Source organism: Cervus canadensis, chromosome 1 (assembly GCF_019320065.1).
Source record: "Cervus canadensis isolate Bull #8, Minnesota chromosome 1, ASM1932006v1, whole genome shotgun sequence".
In the NCBI taxonomy this organism is placed as follows: Eukaryota; Metazoa; Chordata; class Mammalia; order Artiodactyla; family Cervidae; genus Cervus; species Cervus canadensis.
The window spans coordinates 308980-330075 of record NC_057386.1 but is presented as its reverse complement, the minus strand read 5'-3'; the positions used below and the strand labels follow the sequence as shown (position 1 = coordinate 330075).

At 40.1% G+C, this 21096-nt stretch overlaps 1 protein-coding gene across 7 annotated transcripts in view; it reads right to left on the bottom strand.

Moving 5' to 3' along the window:
• Window positions 1–5973: 5973 nt before the first annotated feature.
• The window catches only part of HELZ (helicase with zinc finger), a 143446-nt gene continuing 128323 nt past the window's right edge, over window positions 5974–21096 (bottom strand). For 6 of the 7 annotated variants that reach the window (XM_043442183.1, XM_043442063.1, XM_043441878.1 and 3 more), the window contains 2 exons: window positions 11985–12237; window positions 5974–7375 (listed from right to left, as the gene is read on the bottom strand). In XM_043442183.1, the coding sequence (XP_043298118.1) occupies window positions 7041–7375; window positions 11985–12237 (588 nt within the window). In that variant the 3' untranslated portion in view covers window positions 5974–7040. The remainder of the gene's footprint in view (window positions 7376–11984; window positions 12238–21096) is intronic. The other variant, XM_043442361.1, reaches the window with a different exon arrangement.

Sequence of the window (21096 nt, the reverse complement as noted above, 5' to 3'; positions counted from 1 at the left end):
ACTGTGTCACTAATGAAGCCTTCAATAAAATGCAAAACCCATTACCTTTATAATTTAGAGGAGAGGTATTTTATTCACCCTATTTACCTAGGATACAACTACCACATTTAACCAGTACCTTCATGGGTTTCAAAGAATCAGACTGGATGACTGGCACAGAAAGCGGATACAGTACTTGTCATACACACGGGTTATGAGAAGCTGGCATGGTCTGGATACATAAAAACCTGACTCGTCCTCTGTGGGGGGTGGGGGCTGAGAAACATTCTCAGGTGTAGCTGACCTGTCAGGACTTCAACCTGGACAGAGCCCCCCGACCAGCTGGACGACAGAGCAAGGTCTCTGCATCCAAGGCATCGTGCAAGGCAAAGGGCAAATAAACTGAAGCTCCCTGTGAGCTGCAACTGAATACAGTGACCTGTGCCGAACATACAAGCAGTCCCACCAAAGATTATCAAGGCTTTCAAGGAGGAAGTACTGTGTTTTAAGAATTCCAAAGCTGTGTGTTCTAGGTTGCTTATCATATGGTCTACGTCTAAGTCATTCTATAATCTACTACCTTAAAAATAATTTTTTCTCTCTTTCTAGTCTCAGTAAATTCAAAGCCAAACAAAAAACCAGAGGCAGAGACCAATACCTCTCAAGCTGCACTCCAGGGGAAATATTAACGACAATAACACACAAATTTTAAAATATCCATAGACCTGTAGGTTTATTATATTGTAGGCAGTTTCTCTCAAAAATAACTTGCTCATACATGTGCACCTATAGTTTATGAATAACTCATGCTGTGTAGGTGGAAGATTCCTCTAGACTGTTTCTTGCAAACATATATAAATTTTTTTAAAGGTAGTAAAGAAAAAAAAAAAAAGGTAGCAAAGAAATCAGAGACAATTGTCAATTTTCTTCCCTAAACAATACTGCAGGCTCCCCTAACACCTATTGGCAAAGAATCCAAAATAAGTTTAACCTGAGAAACACATAATTTGAAAAGCAAATCCTTTGCCCTCACCTCTCTCATCCCCCAAAACATGAAAACCACAAAGACATCATTTGGGGATTATCTATCATTTTCCACGCTCAATGTCACTGCCGTCTTAGTCTGGGGCTTCTGACACCGAGGGCCTCCATAAACTCAAAGGGCATTCCCGTGCCAGTCCGATGGCTTCCTACCACAATGCTCATCTCTGTGTGCGGAGCATCAAGACTGACTCGAAGCTCTCCAAACAAATGCTCAGCTTCTAGACAAAAGCCCAGGCTGCAGTGTACAGGAAGCCAAACTCACGCTAGAAGTGACAGCACTCCTACCCTGACTTGGAAGAGCAGCCCAGACCTCAGAGGGTGAATGCTGGAGGCGAGAGGTGGCGGCCCCCACCCAGAGGGCTCTTTGCTCCCGCGGTCTTTCTCTGTGAACGTCCCGAATTATAACAGTGTCTCAAGAGATCAGTTCTGCACACTGAATAAATACATGCATGATTAAAAAGACCCTCGGACTTTCTCTAGACCAGTGGTTCTCAAGGTGTGTTGCCTGGACAGCAGCCTGAGCCTCGTCTGAATCTTTTTGGAAATGCAGACGACGAGGCTCCAGCCTGGAGTCAGAGATGGCGGGAGTGGGTCCAGCAGCCTGTACTTGACAAGGCTCCCGGGCAATTCTGACGCAGGCGCTCTACTCTGAGACCCACTGCTCTGTCCTACTCAGACAGGACAGACGTGTAAACAGATACTCCTTCTATTCTGTGTGGAAACCTATGGAATTCACCCCTTCCCCTCCACTGCTCAGACATAAAAAAAAAAAAAAAAGCTAATGACAAAATTTATTTCAAAAAATCAAAAAAAATTTAATATTGGTTTCCCCTCCTATACATAGTTCTAAGGCAGGCAGTCACATGCTAGTATGCAAAATAAAATACAAAAGACACCTCATATGAGGTGTAGAAACAGCTAAAAGACTCCCAAAGAATATAATGAAAAGTCCATAATATTGTTTAATGAACTTATAGAATTATATAAAACTTACTATGCATTATGCTTAATATTCGTATCAAAATAAAATCTCTGTTGAACAAATTGCAAATAAAGTCTGGTCTAATACATTACTGGAACTATATGAATGTCTCTGGGTTTTCTCAACACTCCAGTTTTAGAAGCTTTAGGCTAACACTGTAAAACTGAGTTTAGGATTTAACCACGGTTCACGTTACTAAGTCTAGATTCTTCTGTTAGGTGCCTCCTTTCAAAGAAATTTAGAAACTCCTGTGACTATTTCCTTAACGTTTATTCCAAAGTAGATGATTTTCAAACATTTCAAAAAATTTAAATACATTAAAAATTTTGTAATTCTGTTTAATCTGATATTCTAATTTAAAGGAATAACAATGCCATTTCTTGAATGTGTTTTATAAAAATGTTAGTAAGATTCATTCCTTGTAACAATGGTCTTGAAATTGCTTATTAAATAGGTATGAAAGTAGTTAAGTGTGAATTTAGCAGCTTGACAGTGAAATCTCACCACATAAATATCCAACCTCAAGTAGAGGGAGAATATGAGAAACCTAATACAAGGAGTACTTTGAAGACTGAAATGCCGCTTACTATTTCCTGATGTCTTTATAATACGTGACGGACATCACTAAGTGATATTCTGAACAAGAAATCATAAGTAGAACATTATCCACTATTTCTAAGTGCTAAATAGTTGTGGATCAGGTGGCAAAGAGTGGAGCAAACCATCAGATCCACTCAAACATTTACTTTGAGATTTAGGAACACATAGGGTCATGCTAGAAATTGAGGGTTCTCCTACTTTAAAGGGATGGTTAGCAAGAAACATGTCTGGTAAATCTTACAAAAGACAAATTACTACCTTTGTGGAGCTACAAGAAAAACCACATAGCCTAAGTAACATTTAAGGTAGCAATTTGTATCTTTCAATATATTTAAAGTTTTAATCTTGTATTTTTATAGGCTTTTTCTGGATTCTCTTTTTAAAAACAACTCCAGTTTGAAAAAATGGTATCTAAGGATAACAGGTGTCTCTTCTTAAAATGGTGATTTCAGTAAATCTAATCTTCTTCATAACAGTAGTTGAAATCTAAAATTGATCTTGAAATTGGTTTTCACACCCTGGCTCTTTTTAGGCAAAGTGGCTCTCTCTAGTCAAGATGGCTGGAGATAAATTCTTACATGTTTATAGCTTTGCTCTCAGATGTGTACACATGGAAAATATGAAACATGTAAAATCGACTACATGAGAGCAAGATAACACTATATATTAATTATTTCAATTTAGGAAATTAGGTTAACTTTCTCAGCAATTTCAATGCCTCCATAAACATGGAAACTATTTTCACAAATAGGTCTTGGAGACTGCTATGTTTAATTAGGTAATGCTTATTCAGTGGGAATTCTGCTTGTTTTACTTATTCTGAAATTCTTTGAACTGAAAAGACCAATTGATGTTTACATCAAACCCAAACTTATTCTACAATCTTTGATGAATAAACCACACAAGGCAGTTTGTTATTTCATACATACAAAATGACCCGGATAGAAAGAAAGCCTGCCTGTCTCTGAGGAAAGGAAAATGAAGGTTATGTTGTTTAAACGGTCAATAATTAACTGCTGGTTAATCAAAAACAAAGCTCTGCTACAACAATCTGGCAAAGCACAAGCCAAAATGCCAAAATAGCAACCAAAACCCCCTTTAAAACACACCAGAAATATCCATGTTACATTGAATGAAGCTCTTCAAATCTTAATAGAAATTCATTTTTAGATCAGGAAAAAAAAATTAGCATGAAAACTCTACAAATTCTATCACCCAAAAGAACTTTAATGTAAAAAACAAAATCTCAGTAGCACTGAAATTAAAAAGTAAAATGAATAAAAAATAGTTCTGGCAAAAAAAAAAAGGAAACTTCAGAGTGATACAGAGAACAAAGAAGCAGAAAGACATCATGTGAACAATTGACTTCACTTGGAAGAAATCTGTATTGCAAGAAAAGGAAGTTGGTAACACTTGGCATTATCCCAGAGGTAATATCAAGCTTTAAAAATAAGGACGTTCCATCTGAACTAAGGTTGAACCTTTATATAAGGTCATCCCTTGGTATCTGCAGGGGCTGGAGTTCAAGTCCCTTCTATAAAATGACACAGTATTTGCATGTAACTCACACACTCTCCCATATACTTTAAATCATTCTCTAGATTACTTTTAATACCTGATGCAATATAAATGCTATGTAAATGGTTGCCAGTGCATGGCAAATTCAAGTTCTCCTTTCTGGAACATTCTGGAATCTTTTTTAGTATCTCTGATCTGCACTCGGTTGACTCTGTGACCATGGCCCCTGCAGACAAGGGAGCCGACCATCAACTGCTACATCAGTCTGATCCGTGGGCGCCTGCTCATGCTGCCCAAGTCAGATCCAGGAGCAGGAATGGTACTCTGAAGCCACGCTTCACTGCAATTGAAACTTGCAATGATTCTTGCAGTTACGATTTCCTCAAAACTGTCACAAGATATTACGCATACATAATACTCAAAGCACAGCTGGAAATATGGCATTAAGGAAAGCTGAGGACCAAGCCTGGAGGTTGGAGTACACGTTTGAAACCGAATCTAAGAGCGTACTGATGGGAACAACATTATGATTCCGAATGACTGGCTACAGGAACAACAAAGAAATGAGGATCACTCAGACATGCTCAGCACAGCAGTGGACTAGGAAGTAGCTATTATTTTTAGTTATTCAGAAATAACTGCTTAGAACATTGAAGTCACAACGACCCAACAGCTTCCTTATGCGAAGCTTCCATCATCAACATACTTATATAAGGTGGTGGGGTGGGCACATTTAAATAATTTTAAAACTAGTATTTCTTAAAGGTTCAGGTACGGAAAACAGGTAATTAGGCAATTACTTCATGACACAGGCTTAGTTGACAGGCCTGAGGTGACAGTTCAGTCTTCACCAACATACTTTCGGCCGTTCACCTAGCTGTGTCGTAGTCCTGGATGTGGGGGGGAGGAGGGTCCTCACTGACAAGAACGCTATTTTTCACAGACACCCTCACATCAGGGGGATCTCATTTTCATTTGGGCTCTATCTTGAGTTTTGTCACCAAGTTGGAAATACGCAGCTATATAGCAAAATTTTTTCTTCTTTTTTCATGACTAAAGTTATGTTGAGTAAAATCCAACACCGCTGAATGTGGTGATCTGATATCGTACAGAGAAACCAAGGTGCTGTGCAATTGCTGGCTCCGTTTTCCAACTGTGACTTGTACTAACCGTGACCACATGTGCAGTCGACACATCGACACCTGCCGCTGCACACAGCACCCGGCCTCGGCGGTGCAGCCACCTGCCAGCCGGCTGCACTCGGGACAGAAGGGGCTCTCCCCGTGCGCCCTGCGGCTCGGCCGCCTCCAACCAGAGGCCCTCCCCTCTCTTCTCCCGAGCCCCCAGGGCTGCAGGGGGCTGCTGCTGCAGCCAGGCTCCTGCTGTCCAAGTTTTCCTTTATCCCTCGCTTTTCAACTGTTTTAAAGTGGACTGCAAATATATGATGGCCTACTCAAAAGGAGTCTTCCAAAAAGCTATTTCTGAACGGATCATCAGGATCCATTCAGGATTTGCAATGTTTCCCAACCTTATCCTATTATTTTTTAAAAAAGGTTATATTGTAGTTTCAAGACACCTCTGAAATATAAAAGTAGTACTACTAGGTCAGGAAAACAATACGGACATGCTTTGCTTCAAAAGTGTCACAAGACCACACGTTTGAAGAGGGTCAATGCTTTTCTTTGGATTTTACCAAAGTTCACTCAAAACAATGTCTAGACTGTAGAATATTTAGGAGAGCTGTTTAAATTTATATTTTTGTACAAGTTCAGTGGGGTTCTTTCAGAAGAATCGAAAGACGAAAAACAAGGGTAGTTTTTGCCCCAGATTTTGATGAATTTTGATACATCTTTGATAAACATTATATTTCTTCTTTAATGATATTCCTTAAACAAAACAGTTAGCAAAATATTTGAATTTGCCATGTATAATGTCACATTTTAATGTAAACATCAAAAAAGGTACCAAAATTTTTACTGGAGGGAAAAGAAACCTTAAAGCGGCACAATTCTTTATACCACTGGAGAGAGGGGAAGCCAGATTACAAACATTTACACATGCATAGTGAGGAAAAAAAGATTTTTACTAAATTCACGCATTTTTAAAATAGTTATCAAGTCTACTAAGCACCAACAATCCTAAAAATTTTTCAGCTTCATGATTTGTTTAAAAAAAACCACACTATCAAATTAACATTAAAAACAAGCTTGAAGAGTAGCTTGTTCAAAAAATAACTAAGTATGCCCATGTTTTTTTCAGGTTACAAAAAACAGTGGCATAGGAAATACACCTGCAAAGAATGCCTTTAACTCTGTCCTACAGTGGATGGAGAGGACAACAGCACATCATACAGCCTAAAACTATAAAAGTTTTAGAGAGCAGCATCTTGCCACCAAAAAAAGCTGATGAAACTTAAAAGTGTTCAGAAGATGCTGCCCCTTTATTTTAAAAAATTTTCAATGAATTTAAGCAAAAATAACATACATTTGTACATCAACTGGCCATTTCTGGTACAGAAACCCAGCATATGGTAATATTATTGAATAAATGTAAATGCTACTTACAATTTTTTTTCTCTTTAAATACATTTTAGACAAATTTTTTTCTTTTTTTTTTTTAATAGTTGCACAATTAACTTCTTAGCTGCTAGCTTGATGCAAACATATATAACAATACACAAATTTAAAAATATTTTTTTTATTCCACATAAAAGCTGTCAAAATTCTGACTCACGTCAAAAATGCAAATAATGGAATATACTTTTAAAAAATTAGTTGCAAGTCTAGCAGCAAAGCAATTAAGTGAGAACATATTTAACATGAAAACAAAGCAAACTGTGCAGCTATAGGTGAAGGCTGGCTACCTTAGTTCTACTGATACAGAAATTAGAACATTCTCCCTGGAGGAAAAAAAGTGATTATTTAAAATAGGAGTAAAAGCCATTGCTGCCGGCTGAGCTCCCCAGGCTGAGTTCTTGAAACAGAGACAGAGGGTCGCTGCTCTTCTTGGCCTGCTCAGGTGGGGGCCTGGGCTTGGGAGGGGCCCGCAGCGCGCTGGCGTAGGACATGGCAGGCTTGCCGGCCCCGGAGCTCTGCGGGCTGCTGCTGCTGGCCGACTCGGCGATCTGCTTGTTGGGCATGAGCGGGGGGAACTGGCCGAGATGCTGCAGCACGCTGTAGTTGAAGGAACTGGACCCCTCAAGGCTCTCAGGCTTCAGATGTTCCTCGGGGGCTTTGACGGTCTTGGGCGGAGCTAGAAGCAGAGAACAGTAACACTGATTTAAGGGCAAGCCCAGCAACACCCAGGCACCTCATTAATATTCCGCGTCTCTACTGGTTTTCATCTCCAGGAACTCAGGGACAGACGGCTTCTGCCACAGAACCCTGAAATCACAACATATCTAACCAAACTTCTCCATCTCAGAAACACTTGAAAAAAAAATTAACTATGTGAGCTGCAATAACTAGACATATTAAAAACTGAAGGTCAAATCCGAAGGTCTGCTTCAAAAAACTAATTTGTTTAATTGTACACTTTGATATTTATTAACTACTCATAGTCTGAAAATGGGAGCAAATATGTTCTTTCTTAAATAAAAATGAGCTCTTCAACCAGTTGTCTGGTTAAGATAGCTTCTATTATTAACCGAAGAACAGTAGCATCAGATTCTGTTTCTTAAAAACGCTACCTTTTCTTGTAATATGTAAGTAAAAATGGAATAAAGTGAGAGAAGAACAGTAAACTTCACTTCACACTTCCTGTAATCTGCCTGATTTTAATATTGACTCCATTCTTCCTAACTCATTTCATGGCCCACTACATCATAACTTGCTTTAAACACTGATTTTGTTTCCAATGTTTTAAAATTTAAACATTATACTGAGTGATAATCATAATACATATTCATTGAGGATAACTTGAAACTACACAAAAGCCAAAGAAGAAAATAAGCCATTCAGATTTCCAAATACCAGAGCTAAGCCTTAACCTGTTGGTGCATTTTCCCTAAGGACGTCAAACAATGCAGACATTTCGTAAATTTTTAAAGGAACCTCTCATTTTTAGAAATCTGGATAGCAGTCAATTTTTCACTTTTCAAATGTTATAAAAGATAAAGTTTCCTAAATATTCATCACGTTTCCTTGAGATAAATTCCTAAAAGTACCATACAGTGCATGTGTGTGTGAACATTGCTCGGTCGTGTCCGACTCTTTGTGACAGTCCATAGGATTCTCCAGGCCAGAATACTGGAGTGGGTTGCCATTCCCTTCTCCAGGGGGTCTTCCCAACCCTTGGATCCAACCCGGATCTCCTGCACTGCAGGCAGACACTCTACCAGCTGGGCCACCAGGGAAGCCACATCTATTGAGACCCCACTGAGCAGTCATCAGAACGGCCCACATCAGGACACTGACGTCGCCAAGTGCTGGCGAAACCTGGAGCCACAGGAACTCTTGTTCTCTGCTGGTGGGAAGGCAGAATGGTGCACAAGTTTGCTGGTTTCTTACAAAGCTAAACATACCCTAACCATCAGAGTGAAAGTTAAAGTCACTCTGCCATGTCCAACTCTGCGGCCCCAGGGACTGTATATTCCCTGGAATTGTCCAGGCCAGAATACTGGAGTGGGTAGCTGTTCCATCCCCAGGGGATCTTTCCAAACAAGGGATCAAACTCAGGTCTCCTGCGTTGCAGGCGGATTCTCCACCTGCCAGCTGAGCCACGAGGGATCCACAGGGCTAACTATGGTAACTGTGGCCAAACCACCCCGTGGGAAAACACTGCCCGATTGCACTCCGGCAACAAACGTGCCCGTTTCTGTACTATATCACAACACTCACGTTACTACTTAACTTTAGCCTATTTTATAAGTAAACAATTGTCTTACAGTTCTACTTTGCATGTCTTTGATTACTGATATTTATGGACATTTCCCCCTATGTTTATTACCTATTCATGGATTGGAAAGTTTAGTTTTAGTATTTCATTGACTCAGTATGCTAATTTCATATTACTATTTTAAAACTTTAAAAAATTCACAAATTTTTCAAAATTATTTTAAGCCATTTAACAGCTTTCTGGAACATTTATCACCTTTCCTGTCTAAACGTCATTTTGTGAATGAAAACAATTGCTTTTAAGAGCATTAGTTTAACAAACATTTCAATATAAAAGGGTCTTGCACTGCCTAATACACAAAATAAGTATTTTATTGGTTGTTCAAAACTATTTTTATTTACCAAGTCTTCTTACTTAACCATGCTCTCATTTTCATGACAATTAAGAGTTTAGAATGTTTTTAATTAAATAATACATACAAAATAATATTTTAGAGGCAGTTTAACCTAATGCCTACATGCTTATCTACCCATGAAAGTAAAGATCTCTGTCAATCTGATTTACCACATATACTCCAGATAAGACAAATTATTCTTTAAAACTGAATTTTACTAATCTGGCAGCCAATGCTTTTTTTCAAAATACATTTTTCTACCTAATCTTTAATTTTCACCTGTTTATGAAAAGAAGATGCTTGGTAAGGCATGCTTTGCCACCAGGACGAGGGACAGAGCTGGGACACCCGGGCTCGGGGGTGAGCCCCACCCTCACTGTCGGCGCCGCCGGCACCAGGCCCCACACTGAGACCGGTCACCCCTCCATCGCACGGGATCTGTTTCCATGCTCTCCTCACTCAGCGGTCACGCGTTCACCAAGAGCTGGAAGTGTGACCAGTGCCAAAACGGGAATCCAAAGCTCAAAAAGGCCAGAAACATGACCTTTGCTCTCAGGCTTGCAAATGTAGAGAAATACAGCCATGTCATGACCGCCTTTAAATTCCAAACCAATATAATACAAACAGTTTCCTTCAACTCAAGAAGTAAGTCTCAAACTTTAGAAAGAACTTTCCCAAGTGGTGATAATTTTCCTTCTGAGTTACTACTGGCAATTGCTACATTCCTCTACAAGTAAAATAAGACAAAATAAAATGAATACATATACACATATATACACACACATACAAACTGTGAGACTAGCAGGTGTGCTTCAGGATATTGGTGACTTCTGAATTCGTTTTTAAACATTTAGCTAAGTGGTGTGTGTGTGTGTGCCCTGTCATGTCTGACTCTGTGTGGCCCCGTGGACTGTAGCCCACCAGGCTCCTCTGTCCATGGGATTCTCCATGGGAGAATACTGGCGTGGGTAGCCATGTCCTTCTCCAGGTGATCTTCCTGACCCAGGTTTTGAAACTCCATCTCTTGTGTCTCCTGCACTGGCAGGCAAATTCTTTACCACTAGTGCCACCTGGGAATCCCTTAGTTAAGTGTTTACTATTTGTCTTCTAGCAATGAGGAAAACTGGCTTCCCCAGTGGCTCAGTTGTTAATGCAGGAGACCCAGGTTTGATCCCTGGGTCAGGAAGATCCCCTGGAGAAGGACACGGCAACTCACTCCAGTGTTCCTGCTGAGGAAATCTCATGGACATAGGAGCCTGGCGGGCTATAAGTCCCTGGGATCACAAACAGTAAGACACGACTTACTGACTAAACAACACATGACTTAGTGACTAAATAGCACAATGAGAAAAATAACAATTTTATATTTGTGGAAAAGACACCATAAATGACATATGTGTTGGGCACTTATTCAGGAAATTTCTACCTTATCAATTTTTTATTGATTTTGGCCAAAAGCTATCTTAAAGTTTAGGTTGGAAAAAAAATGAGAAATGATGTTGTCTTTAAAATAAATTATCATAAACAAAACAACTAAAAAGGAACAAATTTTCACCACTTATTTGTAATTTATATGTTTCTCAGGAAATCCAAATATGATGAGTGTGTTTTTGCTAGACCTCTAAAATGACAAAGCAATCCCAGGTGAAATACAGCAGCTTACACACAGAAGGTACTAATGAGTGTTTAAAGATTAAACACTCTTGCTGGGAATGAAACTAATACCTATTTAATGCTTTCTGATCTACCATGTCTCTTGTTCTAAAAATACGCTTGTATGCATATTCTCCAAAATGGGTCAGTTACAGAAACAATGGATTCACATTCTAACGAGGAATAAAATAAACAAAATACAAAGGTTGATGCTACCAAGGCAGAAATTCACCAACGATTATAGACTTGTTCACAAAGATCAACATCTACAGCCTACAAAGAGAAGGCTATAGATCGGAGAATCAAATAGTATCATTGTTTACATTTAACGTTTCTTTACAGTCAACATAAAAAAATAAGGAGACAAAGGACAGACAATGGTTGTTAGGCTGGAGGGGAGACGTCAGACTTCTCACCACACGAGTGCAAAGCTGTGTCCGTTCCAGCGCCTTCCTATGTCTTCTTTTTCTCTTTTTCTTCTTTGGACTTGGATTTCTTACTTCATCAGAATACAAGAAATAAACTCTGGATTTCTAAATCTCAAAATATTAGACCCTATTGGTTTTTCTTATGGTCAAACTCTACTGTGTAGGTGTCTGTCACAACTTGATTGACAATAAAGCTACTGAAAACTGAAATTGACCTAACCAATTCCCACCCTTAACTGGAAAAAAAAAAAAAAAGAGAGACAAAAATCCCGAAAGCAAGCTCTTCCCAAGAAAAGGTGATTCTATTTAGAAATGTATTTTAGTTTCCCTTACTTCTTTTACCCATTCACAGGTTACAATCATCAAAATAATCAGTTCCTAAATACTGACAGATTACTTACCTTCCTGAGGCACAGCTGTGAGCAGTGACCATTAACTACTGTTCAAAGACAATCATGCAAACGGAAGAAATGGGAGCAGGAAAACCCCATAAACAGCGGGAGCTGACCAGTGAGCACTGAAGCTGTGACCACCACCAGCCCGGTCTTACCTGCCAACTCTCTGGGCTGGGCTGGCCTGCTGGATCCATTGCACGGAATGTTCTGATAGGGGGTGGATGAGGTGGCGTTTACCCAGGACTCCGGGGAGGAAAAGGTGAAAGAAGACTGGTTATTATGGTCCTGAAGCTCTTTACACTGAGCAAGACTGTCTTGAGGAGTGCTTACTTCTTCAGAACAAGGCTGCACTGAGCTAGATGAGATTCTTCTTTGGTACAAGGGCCGACCAGGTCCTCTGGGTTCATACTACACGAAGAAAAAGGACATTTCATAAATCTGTGACATTTACATCCTACTCTCTTATGGACACAGCAATCTCACTGATTAAGCAGAAATTCTCCACACCACTCTCTTCTGTGACTGTGAAACACCCCACAGCAGCCTGAGTGGTGGGCAGGGGGTCTGGAGACCTGGATTCAAACGCAGCTCTGGCCCTGGGCAGGCAGGCCTAGCACACGACGCATCTGATTTCTGACTCTGCTTTCTTGTTTGTAAGTTATGGACTGAACCACCTGTCTTCAGTTCTGAAGTTCCATCAATGTTTTAGGTAACATTAAATTAAGCATGAAGAAACATATCTGCTCAAAATTAAAAGGGGATATTACAGTCACAATCAATTGAACCACAATGTCTTGAACACACTTATCCATTTGAGGCTCGTCTGTGGGCCCTTCACAACCTCCCGGTTTATTATTCCTTAGACGTGATGGCAAGACAGGGTTCCCCACCCCCAACAGAAGTGCACCTGATTGGCCCCACTGCAGTCTTCCTTTAAATTGTCTTCAACTAAAACGGAACATTCATTATTCTTCATCCAATCCTTTGTATGTTTGAAACTCAATTATTTTTCTCCTCCCTAACTTGCACCAAAATTTCTTTAGCCCTCTGTCAGGACGTATTTGCCAGAAATTCCTTAAGTGCCCTCCAAGTTTCCTGGCCTGACTTTTATGACCATGGCTCAATCTCAGTCCTAACAGCAAGGCAGGATGTAGCAGAGTGAGTTGTCCAGCCCCGGTCTATGGCCAGACTCTCTGGGTAGACTTCAGGCTGCTTTTACTGGGAACATCACCCTGGGCAACTGACTTCACCTCTTGGGAACTTCAACCGTACATGTATCTTCATAACCCACAGTACGCAGCTCTTAGAACTGTGAGAATCGAATGAGTTCAGCACACAACCGTTAGAACACAGGAAGGGTCTGCTGTTAACCTAACAGAAAAGATAAACTTCCATGCTAGATCTTAAATGACAGGATGGGACTGGCTTTTTATTTCCCCCTCTCCCTCTCCCAGTAATAACAGACTTGCTATTCAGTTTCCAATCATTATTGTTAGGGGAAGCACACTGATTGAAACTGCCCACCCTGGCCAGGCACCATAGCAACCACTTGCGTGAGCTGTTTTATGACAGGAGGGCCTGGTACAGAACACGGAACTAATAAGCCACCATCAACTGGAAGAGTTCAGGAAGTCAAAAAGAGACTCCGCACGTCCGACCACCTCCCAGAATCCTCCTCACAGGCATCCATCTTGGCTGAACAAGGCGTGCACCACCAGGAAGGACTGAGTCAGAATGACTGGCTAAAGACAACCCGGAAACTAATCCCATCACCATAAAAGCCGAGACTGGGAGCCACTGGCAGAGCTGTTCTCCTGGGTTCCCTTACCCTCCTGCTCTCCACCCGGGTGCCCTTCCCAATAAATCTCTTGCTTTGCCAGCACATGTGTCCCCCCAGACAATTCATTTCCGAGAATTAGACAAGAGCCCAGTTTCGGCCCTGGAAGGGAATCCCCCTTCCTGCAACAATTATGACTGGGAGAGAACTTCCTTTTACCTTTTTTGTTACAAATAACTGGAAATCAGGAACTGGAGGTTAGATTACAAAGAAGAGAGAGAGATAAATGGGCACAGAAATAGCAGGATTTGGGGGGGATAAAATATAAGATAGCACAAGCAGATGTTGTCAGGTCAATCAAATGGGGAAAACTGTAGGGTCAGCATGTGAGAGTGATCACCACAGATGGAACCACAAGGATATCAACTGGGGAAGGGAATGGGCCTGGACTGGCTGCCCTTGAAGCAGAAAGGATGGGAGGAGAGGGAGGCGAGACTCTCACTGTCAAATGAGGAATGTCCGGGTCACTTCTGCATTTCCAAAGTTTTAGCTACTGGATGAGTAAAGTGACAACACTTCTGTCTCATCAATTCCTTTCTCATATATTTTTACTATTCTTTTGTCTTTATGTATAGTATCTAAATTCACTTTAGTTTTACTCTGCTTTAAAGGTATTTTTCTCCCAGTGGTTAAGATCATTCTGAATTTCCTATTTTCTAGAATATTAACCATTCTAACTACTGTCAACTGTGAATTTAATCAGTACATTCAAAATTTCTTTGTTGAAATGATTACTTTATGGCATTGGGTAGAACAACCCACCTTCTAAACTGCTCTCCTCTCTTTGGCCAGGCAGTGCATAAATGAATGGTCACAGCAGCTTGTCCAGTGTGGCTTTCTTACCGAGGTTTGTTAACAAGAAGATTAGCTCTCAGAATCAAAACGAAGTGCTTCTTTTCATTACCATGCCCTGAGTGTTCAGCACAATCAAAAACTGTAGGGGATCACATTCTAAAGGCTTTATGTGTGAACGGTGGTGGCTGTTCTACTCAAGTACAAAACTAATGTCTGTTAGTTTTGTACTTAGAAGAAAGAGGTAGAATAAATGATCTTCAAGGCCTCGGCTAATTCCAGTGTTCTAGTTTTACTTTAAAGTCTTCAATAAATCAAAGTCCTAATCAATGACAATATATTTAAACTTTTTATTATTAAAATATCCAAACATAATCCATCAACTTTAACAATCATCAACAATTTGATGTATCTGCTAAAATAAAGTGTTATGCCATCAAAAGCCTATTTAAGTTACTTAAATTTGAAAAAAAAAACAAACAAACTATTGAGAGCATGCTAATTGATTACAATTGTTGGGCAGTTAGAATAGGAACAAGGAGTCCAAAAGGCAGTGGCTAAAAGACAAAGGGAAAAGTCCGCGAGAAGGGAACAAAGGAAAAATATACGGACCTGAATGAGAACCTCAAGTGAAACAAACATGCCCCCTTCCAGGCTAGCCCTAATTTGCACAGGGCAGGCTCTGGGGAAGAGACAAAACCTATAAAAAGAGAAAGCAAGCCAACCTCTCCTTTGGGGTTGCTGGCCCTCACGCCTCAAGGGTGCACCATCCTTTGCTTGCCAAATAGAACTCTGAGGTAGAACCGCACTGGTCCCCTGGTCCCCCGTTGCAAGACAGAACTGAGGAAATTACACTCTCCCAACACAAGGAAATCCATTACGTGCAATGAGTTCAAAATTTCAGATGTTTTCCCCCCAGAGAGAAATTCCTATGAAGTACATTGAAAAAGGAGGGCCCACTAACAAAAATTTGAGAAAAAGATCCCTTACCTATAAAAAATTTATGTATTTTTGACAGAGAATGTTCTTTTATTTCCACCTACACTTAGGACCCTTAGGTTGTTTAAATATATATATATATAAGCTCTACTTTCCATTGTTTATTTCATTTCTTCTTTTATTTCCTGACCATTTTTTGCTTCCTGTTGTTTTTGCCCAGCTCTCATTTTTTCCCCAAAGAGACTCCTCTTTCTACGTACATCTCCTGCCAATCTGAAAATTCGGTTACTTATAGATGGCAACTCTACCAATGACTGGCATGCAGATTTAACTTTAGAGTCTTCAGGTCTGAAATAATTTCACTGTTACTCCTTAAAGTCTTATTTTCCTGTCAGAGATCCTTACACCTGGGTTCAGTATCAGCTTCACACATATTGTGTGTTTACAAACATTTTTCGTGTTTAAACTGTGATTCGTTATGTTGCTAAACATATGATCATTATTTTCTAAGTCTACTGCTAATATTTCCTTCTAAAAATCAAAGTATAATGCTAAAGTTCCAAAAGCTGTTTAAGAAGAAAAAGCTGAATGACTAACTTCATGTATGAGTTTCTATTTTTAAAGACTGCTGTCAGTTTAAGTAAAAATTCATAGTCTGCTTACCACTGTCTTAAAAGGTCCATCTCTAACATACCAGGTTAGCAGGCCATTTCACATATATATGCATAAATAAAAACTGGGGGAGAGGTTAGCAACTTAATGAATCAGGGCTCTACTTACAATTATACTGTCAAAGCTGATCATTAAGGAAGAGCTAAATGCTCTGGTGGAAATTCCAAGTCTCATTAACTATGGTGCCAGAAACCTTAATTAAAATAGAACATCTCATTTAAATGATTAGCTTTGATAATTTAAGTATGAATAGAGGTCTAATTTATTAATTTGTCCATCACTGTCTCTGTTATACACATCAGATGTTTGAGAGACCATGCAGTGACGGTCTCTCTGAGAAGACAGCACCACCTGGTTACGCAACATCAGTCACGCGCTCTCGTCATCCACCTTTGAAGTCAGGACAGGCAGAATACGTCAATCAGCCAAGAATACAACCTTCCAGCTCCGTCTGTACAGTAACACCATGTTCCACAGAAGGAGACCTGGCTGGACAGCTGGGGTAGGGGGATGGGAGGGTGAGCAGACACCAGTACTGAAATCGAGTACTGAAGGACAAGTACTTCCTGAAAACAGTACTGCCAACTAAGCTCAACACTAGAGCTGATTCAAAGAAAAAATGAAAATAAACAGATAGGTCAAAAAGTGTCTTTGTTCAAAAGCCTACATATAGGACAGAATTATTTCAAAGCAAATAACGTCATACAGACTTACACGTCATCTCTAAGATGGTGTAAGTAAATGTTGATTTATAGGAAGCTGATCAAAATTGGCGACTTACAAGAATTCTGTTTTCTTTAGCAGGCCACTACAATACCACCACTGCAGCGTGAACATGTGCAGCTGCATAAACATTTGGAGACTTCTATAATGACATTTTAAAAAGAATTTTCCACTTATTACTAATTGAGCACTTTTAATCAAACTGTCTCACGGTAAAGCACACCTTAAATGACGAGACCGTGGCCCTGCACCAGCGTCTGCAGTGGGGCTCTGTGTCAGACAGGAGTCCTCACCTGACAGAACTGTCTCCACTTAAGGAGAGTGAGGGTTTGTCTCTCAAGATAAAATGACTAGAAAGTATAACGGGGGAAAAAGGTCCTATTCATAACAAACAGCAAGAAAAAACCAATCTAAGGATAAATTCAACCAGAAATGAAAATATTACAGAATTTTACAGAGGAACACTCAGAAAACAAAGAAAAAAGGAAGGAGGGAAGGAAGAAGGAAAAAAGAATTAAAATATTGAAGACTGTACCAGTTCCTAAATCAGAGGTTTAAAATATTTTTAAAGACAAAATTTCCTCCAATGTAAGCTACCCAACTCAATGTAACTAAAATTAAAACCTCAGAAAGGTTTTTGTTTCTGTCTCAGGGGGAGGCGTTCATACAGGTATTCTAAGTTTCTAGTACAAAAACCAGAGAATAACCTCCTCTGTCCCGCACCCTTGAATAGTGACTGAAAGAAAAAAAAGAAGTAATAAGGGAGACACTTCACACCATCCAATCAGAAGACCAGAAAGCCTCAAAAATTAAAACAGTGTAATTCTGGTACAGAAACACATAGACAGATAAGGCAAAAAGCTAAAGTCCAGAAACACTGCGGTATATACTGAAGAATTACATCTCAGAGATTAGCCTCTAAAGTTATCATGCAAAGTGAAAACCTCACTCGGATCAAAATCACCCCTGAAAAAATCCTGAGTCACACCAAAATACCAGAAACTGAATCCTTGGAAGCTTAGAAGTCAGAGTTAACTTCTATTGTTTCTCTTTGCATTTCAGTACTGTTATAAAGAATTTAGTATTTGACAAGAAAGCTACTATTCTATTCAGTGAAAAGCAATAATTTAATAAAGAACATGAAAACAACTGGCTAAATATTTGGAGAAAACGGAATCATAACCTCAAGCTTGCACTGAAATTTGAAATCAAACTGGAGCCAATCAAGAATGGTCTGTAACCTGGGCCAGGTAAGGAAGACCTGTTGCCCTTTGTTCTCCTCACTCCATCACAGTGGCAAAGAATTAGACGTGGGAGAGGGTGCACACACCTCTGCCAGACCCAGGGCCCCAGCCTCATCCAGGCAGCTGAGGACCCGGTAAAGCAGGTAAGGGAAGCCCATGGAGTAAAGCTTTAAGCACCTAGAAATACTAAATGTTCTATCAGTTTTTTTAAGTTGCAAAGAGTGTCACAGAACAGGATAAAGGTCGCCTTTAGGGATCTTGACCTGGTGGGGAGAAAGGTCTGACGGGGTGACGTAACTGAGCAGAGTAGCCAGGGGAAAAGCTTGTCTCCAACAAGCAATCCCCCTCCACTCATCAGCGGTGCGCTCTCACCTGTGAGCGCTAGGAATACCACCTGTCACTGCAGGGGAACAAAACTGGCCGCCCCAAAACCGTCTCTCTGGCCTGAGGATTCATTTAGGCTGATTGTCTGTAAGGCCTGAAAGACTCAGGAAGAACCTCCCTCCCCCTTAACCGTCTAAGAGAATGCAGCTAGAGGACCTGAGACAAATACAGTGCAAACTAGGGGTCCAGCCAGGGAAGAAGCCAGCAAAGCCTGTCTGTTAAGATTCCTCCCTAGTTCCCCTGCCTCGGCCCTGTGGGCAAACACCACACCACACCTGTGCTTTTTCCTTCTCCATGTCAGTTGCCTCCCTCCATTCTGAACACCCAGCCACTACCCCACATCCTTTAGTCTTCAGTTGAAGACGGTACTTAAGGCAAGGGCTTCAACCATTTTGGTGAGTTACTCAGTTTTCTTGGATCTCACCCATGTATAGACAGTAATTAAACCTGGTTTGATGTTTCTCCTATTCATCTGTTTCATCATGTCAATTTAATTCTTAGGCCAGCCGGAAGAACCTAGAAGGGCAGAGGAAATTTCCTCCTTCCTGGCATTACAGTAGCTATCTTGGTATGACAAAATTAGGAATAATTGCTCTAGCTTCCACACTTTCCATGCTGAATAGGTGCATCTTTTGTCAAAACAAAATCAAAATTATTATCAAAAAGAAAAAACAAATGAAACACAGTATGAAAAACCATCTGCTCAAGTTAACTGTTCACATCTAGATATTTTCATCCTGTTTAAGTTTAATCTCTCAAGGCTTCTAGCAGTAAAGGGATTCACAGTGGGTAAGGAAGTAAAATGTTTTTCTGTTGTTAATGTTAAATAAATTATTTTAAAAGGTTAGAAATAAACAACAAACACACAAACCATTCATTCTGTGAGATGATTCATGCAAAATCACCTTTACAACACAACGCACACAAGTTATCCTAGTGTACTGAAAACATCGAAACCTGCAAATGTGGTAAAAATAATATTTTTCTTTGTCAAGGTATTTTCTTCAGTGTTGCAAGTTAGTCATCATTCGTGAATCTCATGCATCAAAATACAGATGACCAAATGTTTTTGCAAAAGTAATTTCACTCTGAGAACCCGATGACAACTGAAAGCGCTTATTCACACCCTCACAGCTGGACAGTGAGAACAAGCGTCAGGGGCTTGAAGGTGTGAAGAGCTTTAATTCCAAAACTGAGAAACATTTAAATAGATCAATGATTATAAGTACACTATTCAGTATTCAGCATTATTTACCAAAGTATGACACTTCATAAAACCTTATAAAAACTTTGGCATGTTACTTCCCCCACACATTATGAATTCATTTGATTAGTTAAAGTATCACAAGTGTTATCAGTAAAAATGGTGGAATAAGGAACACCATAAAAGCAATGAAAAAAACTGACAAAACCTGTCACAATCAACTTTCTTGGAATTCAGAAAATTAAAGCTTGAAGCAACCAGGGGAGCACTTACTCAAGAAAAACCAGGAAAACTTAGTAAGAACAGCAAGATTTGTGGCACTTTAACTTACCCTAGTCCCATTCTCCTGGTAGCCTTAAAAATAAGACCCTCCGTTTTCCAGCACCAGTATCAGAGCAGAAGGGCCTCACTGTCACAGAGCTGTAATTATTTATTTCGGCCTTTCTGGTACAAAACAACACTTGCTTTATCTTATCTCCCCTGGAACCCAGCCAGTGCCGAAGGGGCCGTATTGAAAATACTGACAAGGCAAATGCTTTAGCTGCTGCTGCCTGAAGCAACGGGCTGCGGCTGGACTGAAAGCTGGGCTCCAAAGCCAGAAAGCTTGAGAGGAAAGGCCGAGGTGTAAGATACTTCCGGGAAGAAAGACCTTGACAAGCTCTGACCTATTCCTTCCTGGGAATGCAGAAGACCACAAACACGCTGTGCCCGCGCTAGGACAGGCCTGAAGAGTCCTCCCCTCCGGCTGAGCCAGAGCCTGGAGAGGCAGGAAGTGAAAGCTAAAGCAGACACGTGAGCTGCCGGCTCAGTGAGGAAAGTGCACATGTGTGCGCACACACACACACACACCCCTCTGCAAAACTGGACAATGTCTTTGGTCCTGAGCCTTTAAGCAGATCTCTTGGCAATGACTATAGTCAATTACTCAGCCCTTCGAAGGAAAACATCAAGAGGCCACACAAAACAATTACAGGCTTTAAAAAATTACTTCAAAATTTAAAATAAAAAAATTAGTTCAGAAATGTTGCTAGACAAACAAATGACAACAAAATAAAAAAACAAAAAGATGAAAAAAAGACATTCCATGCAAACAATAACCAAAAGTGAGCTGGAGTGGCCATACAAATGTCAGAAAAAAGCACACTCAGAGACAAAAACTGTTATGAGAGACAAAGGACACCATATAATGATGAAAGGCCAACCTATCAAGATGATACAACAACTGTAAATATATGAAAGCTAAGGACAGAACTCCAAAATAACATGATGAAGCATAAACTGACAGAATTAAAAGGAGAAATAGACAATTCAACAATAACAGCTGGAGACTCCAACATTCTCCTTTCGATAATAGATATAAGACCTGAACAACAGACCCAAGGGAAAGAGAAATTGTGAACAATTTTAACCAAAAAGACCTAACAAGTTCACAGAACCCTCCATCCAACAAGAGCAAGTACACATTCTTCTCC